A 12,254-nucleotide genomic window follows, 5' to 3' on the forward strand; every position below is an offset into this window, starting at 1 on the left:
CCTGCTCCCCTCCCAGCGCGCGGCGGCGTTTTTATTTTGGGGGCAGCCTCCGTCAGCTCCGGCCCCGGCGGCGTCACGGCTGCCTTTATCTCAGCCAATCTCCTCCGGAGCTCTTAGCCGCCGAAAATACCTGTTGATGGCGCGTGGGATTAGGCTGCTTGCCATCCTGATGTGTGTGTGTATCGGGGTACGCAGGCAATACCCACCCTGCTGCCCCCCGCTGCTGCTGGGCCGTGCCTGGAGCTGGCACCAGATGTGGCCGCGGCGAACACCCAGCCTCGGGGACGGGGACAGGGCTGGGGGACAGAGTTTGGGGTGTGCAGGCAGAGGCAGCCTGCTCTGCTGGGGTTTTATTCCCCTTCCCGGCTCGCTCAGTGATGTGGTTTAGCCCCTGTTGGGTTGTGGCCGTGCTGGAAAATGTGGTTGAGATGCGTTGGGGCACAATAAGTGGGTTCGCAGCTGCTCTGGTGCCTGCAGCACCTTCAGCCACAAAGGCTGGGCAGGGTCCCCTCACCCCTTGCTGAAGGGACGTGGGGTTGGGTCCTGCACACCACGGGCAGAGTTTGCTCAGGGGCAGGGCGATGCCATTCCTGGGGGCGTTACGGTGACGTTGGGGTGCCCAAAGGTGGCTGCAACCTGCTGAGTGCGTGGCCAAGAGGCTCTGCAGGTGAGAACAATCCCCGAGGCGAGTCCAAGCCCACCCTCCCCGCTCGGTGAAGGTGCCGGGTGCTGATACTCATCCCCTCTCTGCTTTTTCCCCACCTCCCAGCCGTGCCCAAAGCTCCCTTGCAGCCCCCCAGCTGTGCCCCAGCCACATCCCCTCCCTTGGGGTCGGATCCTGCGTGGTTAAACCTGCCCCATGTTTTGTGCATGATCAAAATGGGTGAATAAATCCAGGCAGGACCACAACGTGAGCAAAAGCGAGCACGTGGGCAGTGCGAGGAGCCCCCGAGCTGACCAACACTGGAGCCGTTTGCACCAAAGGCAGCGCGGAGCCCAGGTCATTTCTGAGTGCGTTCGAGAGGTGCCGGCTTTCCCTGCTAATTATAGGCTTGCCTCCAGCTAATAGGATTTACAGAAACAAAAGCATTACCAGCCCAAGCGGCGCGCAGGGCAGGAGGGGAGCGAGCTGGGGATTTTCCATCTGGAAGAGCTGAGGGTGCTGGAGGTGCCTGGGTTAGGCAGGAGGAGGCGAGGTGGGGTCTCGCTGGGCTTTGGTTTTGGGGAATTTTGCTGGTTTTGCAGGGGTTGTGTTACCTAAGGGACTGGCTCTGTCAGGAAGAGGAGTTTTCTTTGGCAGGGGAAACATTCAGCATCCCCAGCGCCAGGTCTCATCACCAAGGGGTGGCAAACTGAAAATGGTGCTGGAAGGGAGAGCTTCGTGACGCCTGCAGGAAGGGAAAAGCAGCGGCTGAGCTGGAGGCAGGCGCTTTTTTTTTTTTTTTTTTATAGGGTTGCAGGGCTTATCATCGACTCCTCTGGCTCTCCTCATCCTGCTAATTGGATCAGGGCTCGCCCAGCCCGGCAGATCTGCAGGAGGCGAGGAGGGGGCCCCGCACCCCCACTGCTGGATCCGGGGCACACGGGGCTGTGCCGTGCGTGGCAGGAACGGGGGCTGTGAAGACCTGCAAACGCTGGGAAGCCTCCCTGGACATACTTACCCATAGAATTGGGGGGGTTGAGATCTCTTTTGTGAGCTCAGTTTGTGTTAGAAATGGATGGGGAAGGGGAACCAGGCTTCTCCAGGTATTTTTGGGAGCTTCTCCAGGACCCCAACAGCAACAGCCTGCAGCAGAAGTCGGTGATGCGGGGAGAAGGCTGCTCTTTGCCTGGCTCTCGTATTTTTTTTCCCCTCCGGCGCTTCATTCCTGGCAGCCCAAATCCGATAGCTGGAGGGCCGTTGTGTTTGTGTTTCTTTCCTGGAAATGAACTTTTTTTTTTTCTTTTTGCTTGGCTTCTCAGCTCCCTGCAGACACAAAGGTCTTTGGCGTGCGGGGAATTCGCTCACCAAGAAAGCTGCGCAGGGCATGCCAGCATCAGAGGGGAGGACAGAGGAGCTGCCACCACCCCCCCAGCCCCAAACCCCAGCCCGGGGCTTTGTGGGGTCGCTGGGGGGCACCTACAGGTGGGCAGCATCCAACCTGCAGAGGTGAAGGTCCTCGGCCACAGAGTAAGTGAGAACCAGGAGGAAAATCCTCTCTCCCTGGCCCCAGAAACTCCTTTTCAGGCCTTCCTGAGCTGAGCCCCGTGCATCGGGGGGTGTAGCAGCACACAAAGTGCTCTCTCTGTAAAATTCCCCCCTCTTTGTGTTTGTGCGCTACAGAGACCAAAGCATCCACACGGTCTGCAGAGGTGCTCGCGTGTAAAAACCAAACCAAACCAAACGAAAACCAGGTACATCTGCAGCAGCCCCCTGGTGGCATCTTCTTCTTCTCTTAGGAAAATCTGCCTGGAGCTGGAGCTTCCGTTTTTGAATGGTTTGGAAGCAGCGAGGACTCATTCACCCACTTTTTTTGAGCCAAATGTTATTAGCAAAAGAGCTGCAACTCCTTCCCCCGCCCCGAAGGTGGAGGGTTTGGGTGGAAGACTCGCTACACCCAGCTTTAATAGCAGGTGGTGTGGGTGCAGGGAGGGAACCCGGGCTGCGCCGAGAGCCGTGCTCTCACCCCCTCCAAAGCCTCGTGCAGGCAAGCCGAGCTGGGCGTACCAGCTCCCTTCCCTCCGGGACACTTTCCCAAATCCTGAGCCACCGGGGCTGGCTCACGGCAGTGCCTGCAGGCTGCCAGCTGGCCCCGGGGCTGTCAGCACCACGGGCACACCACAGAAACACGGGCTTACTGGGCTTACCGGCCGTTGGATGGGGACCTGGTGATGTTCCTCTGCCAGCCTGGTCCAGCAGAGCCACCTCGCAGCCACGGGAGGGGAGGAATCGTCTGCTGCCACGCACGGAGCCCCCGCTTTATATATTTGTTATTTATGGGGCACGTGATGAAATTCTAAGGAGTTTACGACCCCGATGAAAGACGGGGAGAGGTGAGAGGCTTTAAGGTGACCGGCCAGCAAAAGGATCCCGTCGGGCTGTTGGTGTGGGTTTGTTGGGGTGGTTTTATCTCCTCCCCTGGCCTGCAGAGGGATAAAGCATTTAGCTGATTGCTCTGCGCTGTGCTCGGGGTGAGCCGGCAGGCAGGGAGAGCAGAGGAAAGGAGAGCAATGAAAAAGAGAGTGACCCAGACCTGTCCGAAGGCAGCCCTGCAGAGCGCTGCTTTGCTTCCAGAGGATGTATCCGAGCACGTGTTTAATAATTGTGGTGCCAGCTCTCGGGGTTCAGCCATAAATTCTGCCCCCCGGCAGGCTGCGAGCTGTCCCTTGCGGAGCAACAAGTGTGGTCAGGGCTTGTATGGCACAGCCTGGTTCTCATCCTGCCCTCCTGAAACCCGGGCGGCTCCTCTGGTGTGCAGGGGCACTGCAAGGGTTGGATTCAGCCCTGGGAAGTGGAAAGCAGTGACGACAGGCACTGCTGGCTCTGCACATGTGGTTGTTTATAGGATCGGGGCCAGATGTAGGGCTTCTGCCCCACGCAGCTTCCCCCGATGACTGAGTACCTCTGCCCTGCCATCTGAGCTCGCTGGGAATGGTTGCACAAGGAACAGGAGAGGTGAAACCCGTGACATTTGTTCCCATCGGTTCAAGTGTAATAAAACGGGGATTATCCCAAGCGTAACCTCCTGGAAAGGAAACGACTGGTAAGATCAGCAAAAATAGTAATTAAAAAAAAATGTTGGCATCACCGTTGTCACCAGGAACCAGCTGCAGCTCCGAGAGGAGCACGTGGAAAGGGGCCAGGTGGAGCTGGCCCCACAGCCCCCAGCCCTGCCGGGGCAGCTCGGGAGCTGCTGTGTGTTGTAGCCACGGGCAGAGTGACCCAGGGCTCAGCTCTTCCCTCCCTGTTTTAGATTTTTTTTTTCATGGAATTGAAACAGAAAGATGCCCCAGCGTGTTCCTGCTGTCCAGAAACAGCATTTCAGAGCAACTCCGAGGAATCAGCTGAATGGCACAGAGTGGGCTGTGGCTGGAAGCGTCGGGCAGGGTGCTGCTTTCTGCCCACCACGGCAGGAGGGTCAGCCTGCTCCATCCCTCCCTGCCCCTACAGCTGCAGGGGGCCAAAAGCATCAATAAGGGATAACCACAGCAGCACGCTGAGATTTAGGTACTTAGAAGAGCTCTCAGCTCCTTCAAAGAGCCCAGCGCTGCTGCTGCCTCTGCAGCAGGCTGCTCGTCAGCAGCCCTCTCGGGGCACTGAGGGACAGGGACAGGCAGCTGGGGCTCTGCTCGGCCCCTCTCTGCCAGGGCTTGGCAGGGAAGGGACACGAATGCAGCTCTGGGGCTCCTCAGCCCCCTGGTCTGTGCTGCAAATAGCAGCGGGTCATCCCGGTGCTCCGGGGATTAAGCTGCTTGGGGTAGCTGCAGCATTCGTCATCTCTTGGCCTCGAGGGGCTGGTTTGCGGTCGCAGGGAGTGAAGGTGACATCAGGGTCCTCCCCTGCATGGCGTCATCCCAAATTCCTGTAATTATTCAGCCTCTGTGACCGAGCCAGCTGCTGCTCAATTCCCTGCTTTGCACCTTCCCCTGGCTTAGCCAAAGGGAGCCGCGTACCCAAAAAGGGCCGTGCTTTCCTCCTGCCTTGCACACAAGTGGCACGACAGCCAGCAGCAGGGCTCAGCCCCACTGTAGGCTCAGCCACGGGCTCTTGTTTTATTCCCACTCATCCCCTGCCCTCCCACCAGCTGCCCCAGGCAGCAGCATGCGAGCGCTCGGCATCGCTGCGGCTCTGCAGCAGGATGGAGCTCTTGGGGCTCGCTCAGGATTCCCGGCACTTGCCAGGCTGGCTGCCTGCTGCTTTTACCCCGCAGTGCTCCCTTCTCGCCTTGTCAAGAGCAGTTCCAAAATCTCCAGCAGGTGCTGCAAAGCCGGGGTGCTTCCACCCGCTCCACTGGAGCAGGGTATTCACCGCGGCTCACACTGTGAGCTGATTTGCCTTCAAAATAGCAATGCGGGGCTGCTCTAGGGCTGCTCTGGACAGTGGCCATGTCCCCGGGCTCTAAATAGACCCTCAAAGGGCTGGTTCTGCCTTGAAATGGTAATCTGCAAATGTGCACATATGTGGATTTCCTCTGGCGTGTTCCTTTTGGCTCATCAGTGCAGTCGATTCCTCTCTGGTGAAGGTGCAGAGCGCTTCCCTCTGCAGGCACAAGAAGCTTGGGAAGGGATGCTGCGTGACAAAGGATTTGGGATCTCTCTGATAGCGAGGGGAAGCAGGCTTTGAGCTCCAGCTCTGACCTGCACCTGAGCAACACGTGCCTGTGCAGGGCTGGGATATCTCCTTGCTACTCCTCTACATGGGACATTGAGGAAAGAGTGCAGAGCGAGAGGGGAAAGTCTCACCCAAGGCTGCTTGGCCAGGGCAACTTCAGCCTAAAGCAGGGGTGGGAGACCCAGCCGGGACCTTTCTTATCCCCTCCCTTGAGCACAGGCACTTGGCAGTGATTAGCCTCGTTTCCTTCTCTCTGCTGGGCTGCAGTAGTTTGTAACTAGGTCACGGACACCCGTAACACAATCCCCATGACGGAGGAGGACCAAGTTCAGGGCTCCAGCAGCTCCTTCCCTCCCATCGCAGACCTCCAGGCGTTTTAGGTCCAGCTCTGCCTTTGGGACGCGGCAGCTGGGTGCTGTTACAGGGTCACCCTGCCTCAATCTCCTGCCCTTGGCTCGGCACGCTGCTGGTGGGTGCCGGGGTGGCCCCGTGGGGCTGGATGGGATCCGGCTGCCACTATGAGGAAGCCAAACCCTGCATCCCACAGCAAGGCTGGGCCTGGACCAGCCCCACCACGGGATTTAGAAGGGCTTGGTGTCAGCAAAGAGGATGAGAGGAGGGAGGGGAGGAGGACTGTGCTTGCATAAAGGGATACAGGAGTAGGTGAAGCTGTTTGGAGGCTGTTTTTAGCAGGGGTGGGGAGGGCCAGAGGTGCCTGAGCAGGGCAGCACAAGCAAGGAGGAAAGGGCAGGGTGGCCATAAGAGACGCAGGGACATGGGGCACTGCCCCGCTCACCCCAAAGGGCCCCTCTCCAAGGGGAAAGCCCACCCAGCCTCAGGAGGTTTGCTGGGCTCACCAGGGCACCTCCAGGGACGGGGCACCCACAGCTCCTCTGGGCAGCCTGTTCAGCACCTCACCGCCCTCCCAGTACACAATTTCTTTCTGCTTTCTTCTCCTAAATCTGTCCCCTGAGGTGGCTGAGCCCGCGGTCCCCCCCAGCCCGTCCCTGAGGGAGGCCGGGAGCCATTTCGCGTTCCCCCTGCTCAGCCCCGCAGCACCTCTCCGGGCTGCCTCGGGGGTGCAGAAAATGAGGAAAAAAAGCACAGAAAGGCGATGACGGCTGCCCAGAGACCCCCCTGGTGCCCTGAGGGCCGGGATTTGCCCCACAAACCCTCCCAGGGAAGCCTCTCCCGGAGCCAGCCCCGGGGCCGGGCCCCGGCCGCGGCCGCGCGGTGGCAGCAGAGCCGCGCTCGCCTCAGCCCGGCCGGGCCCCGAGGGGCTGAAACGGGTTGGGGAGCCTCAAAGGTCCCGGCTGTAAAATCCTAAAATCCCGGAATCCTTAAGGTTGGGAAAGGCCTGCGGGATCATCTGGTGCAACCCATCCCCCTGGCCGCCACTGTCACCCACTGAACCGTGTCCCTAAGCACCACGTCCAGTCCTTCCCTAAACGCCCCCCAAAATACCCCCAACATGTTTCTTTTTATTTATTTATTTATTTTGGCTTGGCTTGGTTTGGTTACAACGCAGTCTGACCAGCTGGGGCCCCTCAATGGGCACTGGGGGTGCTGCTGCGGGCAGCGGGGGGCTGTGGGGTGCCTGAAGCACTGGGGTGCTGTGGCGGTGCTGGGGGCTGTGTCCTGCCAAGGTTCGAGTCCTCCTGGAGCACTGTGCGAGGTTTGGGGCACCCCGATGCCAGAAGGACAAAAACTATTAGGGAGCGTCCAAAGGAAGGCAGCCAAGATGGTGAAGGGAGCGTCCACGCAGCAGGAATAGCAAAGGGAGCGTCCACGCAGCAAAGATGGGGAAGGGGCTGAGGGGAAGGCGTGTGAGGAGCAGCTGAGGGCCCTGGGTTTGTTCAGCCCACACAGGCCGAGGGGAGGCCTCATGGCAGCCTGCAGCTCCCTCACAGGGAGCTCTGCTCTCTGGGGACAGCGCCAGGACCCGAGGGGACAGCATGGAGCTGGGACAGGGGTGGGTCAGGCTGGGGGATAGGGAAAGGGTCTGCACCCAGAGGTGGTGGGGCACTGGGACAGGCTCCCCAGGGATGTGGTCACAGCACCAAGCTGCCAGAGCTCAAGGAGCATTTTGACAACACGCTCAGACACACGGCGTGGTGTTTGGGTGGTCCTGTGTGGAGCCAGGAGATGGACCTGATGATCCTCATGGTTCCTCCCTCCTCTGGATCCTGTGTGATTCTACGAAAGAGATGAGTCCTTCTTCTGTGCCACTTCCCCAGGAAAGCTCATCAGAGCCCCAGCTGAGACCCGAGTGCAGAAGCACACCCGGCTCAACTCCTGCTAACGAGCAACCAGCCCTGGCTCGTCCCCATTAAAATCCCCCCGCCGTGAGCCCGCCTGGTTGTGTAATGTGATTGTTTGCGTGGCTATTTGTGGCTCCCTGAAACCCCACTGCTCTTCTTCAGCACGTAATTGCTCTGAAGAGGGACAGTTCCCATCTACACACGAGTTTGTGCCCATTACCCGTATCTATATTTTATTAGCGGCTGTTGCGATGTGCTTTAAGGAGATGATGAGAAGCATCACCACCGCGGCTGGACAGGGCTGGGCTTTGAAACCTTCCACGGAGCTGTAAGGAGGACACAGCGCTGATTCAGAGGGCACCTTCTCCCTTCCCAAAGGTCTGATCCTGTTCCCAGAGGGCCAGGCACAGAGGGAAGGAGGCTGGGAGCTGTGCCGTGCTCCCCCCAGCAGCACGGTGGTGTTGGGGCTGTGTAGAGGGTGAAATCCCCAGCCCTGCCTTCGTACCCCAAAACTCACTCACTTTGCAGAGGTCGCTGCCCTGTCTTGGATGTGGATGGAGGTCTGTAGTCCCCAAAGCACATCCGTGGAACCAGCTGTACGCCCACGTTGCACTGAGAGCTATTTCACCTGCCTTTCCCCACGGCTGTGCTGCTGTTTCTTCACCCGGTGTTCCCTTTTAGCTCTGTTCTGCTCCCTGTCGCTGGGGTCGGTGCTGAGAAATGCCCCAGCGGGGAGCCACATCACCACGACACCCAGCAGCGAGACCCTCTCAAGAACCATTGATTGCAAACCCCCCTGTGGATAGAGGAGGGAAAATACATCCGAGTCAATGAAGCCAAGTCTGCAGCTCATTTGCACGCCCTAATGAGGACTTGTAGGAGCCATAAAGAGGAAGACCGTGCCTTGCTGTGAACCGGAGAGCACCTCGCTGCCCAGAGAGCAGCACTCAGCCCCACGGGTATCGCGTGGAGTGGGCTCTGTGGGACAGGCCCTTATCCTCTGCAACCTCTTTATGTTCTGGGCAGTCTCTCCCAAATTCCTGTGGCAGGATTTTTCTTTCCCTGATCTCTTTCGGGGGCCTCTCCTGCGGACCTGGGCCTCCTGTGGGAGGCTGGGGGAGAAGCTGCAGCCTGGGCTGTGGCTGACTGGGGGTGGTGGCGCTTCACGGCCCAACTTGGGCATCTTCATCCGCATCGCAGTGCCCGGGCTGTTTGCGAAGCAAGCCCCATCCGACTGCCCCAGGAGTGGAGGCCACCTCAGCCTCCACCTCTCTGTTGAGCCCTGGGTTTCCTTGGCCAGGCCTCCTCCTCCTCCTCCTCCTCGGAGAACCCCAGAACCATTAGGGTTGGGGCAGCCCTCCGGGATCCCTGGTCCAACCACCCCCCTACCACCAATACCACCACTAACCCCTGTCCCCCAGCACCCCACCCAGCCTCTCCCGGGCACGGAGCCTCCCCCACCCCCTGTGCAGCCCGTCCCAGCCCCTGACCACCCTTTCCAGCACCAATATCCCCTCCCCGCCACCCCAACCCCATAGCAGGACCCCAGCCCTCCCCCCTCCTTCCCCGAGATGGGCGTGGCCACTCGAGAGGGGAGGGGCGTGGCCAGAAGCCTTGCCCTGACGTCATCCGCGGGGCGTCCGAGCGGCGGTGGCGGGAAAAGGGCGGGGCGCGCCGGCGCGCCCTAAGCCCCGCCCCTCGCCTTTCCCCGCGCGCGCGCCCCGCCCCGGCCCTCCCCTTCCCTCCCCTCCCCCAGCAGCCGCCGCCGCCGCCGCCGCCGCCGGCCGCGCGTTTCTCCCGCTCTGCCCCGCGCCATGGCGGAGCCGCCCGCACCGCCCGCCCCGGGGGGCCCGAGCCCGCCGGCCCCGCTCCCCGCAGCGTCCCCGGGGGTCCCGGTCCCGGTCGCTCCGGTCCCCGCGGCTCCTCCGCCGGGCGGTTCGCAGCGCCTGCTGTTCTCGCACGACCTGGTGTCGGGCCGGTACCGGGGCTCGGTGCGTTTCGGCCTGGTGCGCCTGATCCACGGCGAGGATTCGGACTCGGAGGAGGAGGAGGCGGCGGCGGGGGGAGGAGGAGGAGGAGGAGGAGGCGGAGGAGGCCGGGGCGGCGGAGGAGGAGGAGGTGGAGGCGGCGGCGGAGGCGGCGGAGGAGCCGCCAGCTCCGGGGGCTCCGAATCGGGCGGCCCCGGGGGGGGAGGCACGGAGGAAGGCCGGGCCTCCCCGCTGCGCCGGGGCTACGTGCGGGTGCAGTGGTACCCGGAGGGCATCAAGCAGCACGTCAAGGAGACCAAGGTAACCGGCGGCCGGGCCGCACCGACCGGCCTCGTGCCCCCCCCAAACCCCCAAAACCCCTCGGAGGTCCTCGCCCTGCAGCCTCCGTCCCTCCCCCCGAGGCTGCGGGTTTGCCGTGGTTCTCCCCCCGCCACCACCCCGAGGGGTCGGCGGAGGCCGCCTGCCGCCATCCGAGCGGCCAAGGTTGGCCCGCGGCCTCCCGGAGGTTCAGGGCGGCTCGTCCTCCGCCACCCCAGGGCCTCGAAGCCTTGGGGTTCAGCCTGCCCCACCGGAGGCCTCGTCCCGGGGCAGATCTCGGTGGCACCGAGCTCACGGAGCGCTGCTGGCGACGTGGCCTCCGCGTCGAGGACGGCGGCACCGGAGGACAGCAGCACCACGGCCTCTGTTAGGGTGGTAGCCAGCAGCCAGACGGGTGGCCCGGCAACCTGACGGCGTGCCACAGGACGTGCCCTCATCCATGCAAGCCTTGGGCACCATTGGTGAACCCACTGCCATGCCACGACCTCCCGTGGGGTGTGAGGGAGGCTGGGATGGGCGCAGTGCCCAGGGTGAGGCTGGCCGGGGGGCTTCCAGCAGGCTGCCTGGCGGCACGGAGACAAAAGAGGGAGAGGGGGGCACTGCGAGGCAGCACAAAGGGGCCGGCGAGCCATGGGCGTAGCGCTGAGCGCAGCAGAAGGCCGGCGCTGCCCTCGCCCGGGGGGCTGCTGCATGGGGGGCACCATGAGCCGGGGGGTGCTGGGGTGCCGGTGGCTTTGCCACCCCAAAATCATCACAGCGAGGTGTCGGGGTGATGCCCGGGGGGGAAGCGGGGAAGGGAGGTGTGTTGTGGTCCTGCAGAGAGCGGTGGGATTGGAAGCGCTGGCGGGATGAGCTATATTTAGGGGATAGTGTCATTGGGCACGTGACCGGCTGGAGATAAGGAAAATGAAAACGGGCATTGAGGGGGGATGTTTGCACACCGTGGATTTCTACCTGTAAAAAAAAAAAAACAACAAACAAACAAGCCTTCTTTCTCTAAAGACACCACGATTCAATCACTGCAGCTTGAAATAAGGCTTCGTGTGCTGTTGCAGCAAAAATCAGTCCGAAGTGGAGCGTGTTTTTCAGCATCTAAGCAAGGCCACCTCGGTTGCGGTGAATAAACCCAGATTTAGGAATTGTTCCTGGATTTGTAAATTCAGATCTGTTAATTCTGACTTTGCACAGGGTGCTGAGTTAGTAAATGTTAGAAAAAAAAACAGGCTGGGGATGACCAGAGGTCAAAGGCAGTTACATAAATAAAGGGCTTTCCTTTTTCTTCCTTTTTCTTTCCTTTTTCTGGTCCTTCTCCAGTGTCGGCATCTTCACCACGCAGGCGCTGGGCCCCAGGGAGAAGTTCCCTGAGAGCCTGAGGCATTCAGGTGCACTTACTGCATCGATTTTCCCGTTTGAAAAGCTGCCCAAGACTGAGAGGCATTTTGTGCAGCCTGTGCTGCAGTCTGGGCTTACCGAAACCAAATCTGGTGCCGCTGGGAACCCCTCGGAACAAACCTCGGGCACCGCGTGGGTGCCGTGGGGCTGAAGCTTGCTGGGCGCTGGTGCCAGCCCTTACCTGCAGCTACATCTCTTGGCTGGGGCTCTGACTCTCTAGCATCTCTGCCTGTGATATTTGACATCTTTAGAAGTGATAACCAGTCCCGAAGCAGCTCCATGAGGGGTTTGGGAGGGTGCTTGTTGCAGTTCTTGCAAGGTCCCGTTTATTTCCCTGCATTGGACAGAGGATAAAGGTAAATCCTGCAGCCAAGGCCCCTTCTGGTGTGCCCGCTCGGTGTGTGCCGAGGGCTGGCTGCCTCTCTGTCAGCTCTCAAGCACTTGGAGAGCCACGAACCTTGCTGTGTGTCGGTCACAGCACGTGTTGTAGCTGCCGAAGGGAGAAATAAAGTCACTGCAGGTTTTGAGGCGAGCCAAGCAGCACCTTCTGCTCCTAGTGCAAAGGTCAGCAGCAGCGTTCTGTGCCCACGCCGGGTTACAATCAGAGAGCTTGCCCGTGTTTTCTTTGAAGTGGGGGGTAGGCATGTTTCCTATTTTTTTTTTTCAGCCAGGGAATATGTAAGCTAATGGCTTTTACTGTTGCTTCTAGAAGTTCAATGCTTACTTTTGTTCTTTCCCGCTGGAAGCGGTCGGCAGGCTGCCACTTGACCACGAGCACACAATCGCTGATGTTAATAAGTAATAGAAACTTTCTCTTGAAATAGAGCTAGCATTTGGTATGAAGGCCCAGCAGCTCTTCCAGCTGAATTAGTAGTTTATTTGAGCTAATTCCTGCCTTGATAACCACCACCAGTATCGTGACATTCATGCGAGTAAAGGAAGAGCTGGGATTCCTTATCCTCGCTGTCTGTGCTCCTTCCCTGC

General features: G+C 60.3%; 1 protein-coding gene across 1 annotated transcript in view; it reads left to right on the forward strand.

The window, feature by feature from the left end:
* Positions 1-9,333: 9,333 nt before the first annotated feature.
* UBE2O (ubiquitin conjugating enzyme E2 O) overlaps positions 9,334-12,254 on the forward strand; it is a 59,393-nt gene continuing 56,472 nt past the window's right edge. The window contains exon 1 of the mRNA XM_082775096.1: positions 9,334-9,860. Coding sequence (XP_082631222.1) covers positions 9,387-9,860 — 474 coding nt within the window. The 5' untranslated portion in view covers positions 9,334-9,386. The remainder of the gene's footprint in view (positions 9,861-12,254) is intronic.

This window comes from Aythya marila, assembly GCF_965140915.1.
Source record: "Aythya marila genome assembly, chromosome: 18".
Taxonomy (NCBI): domain Eukaryota; kingdom Metazoa; phylum Chordata; class Aves; order Anseriformes; family Anatidae; genus Aythya; species Aythya marila.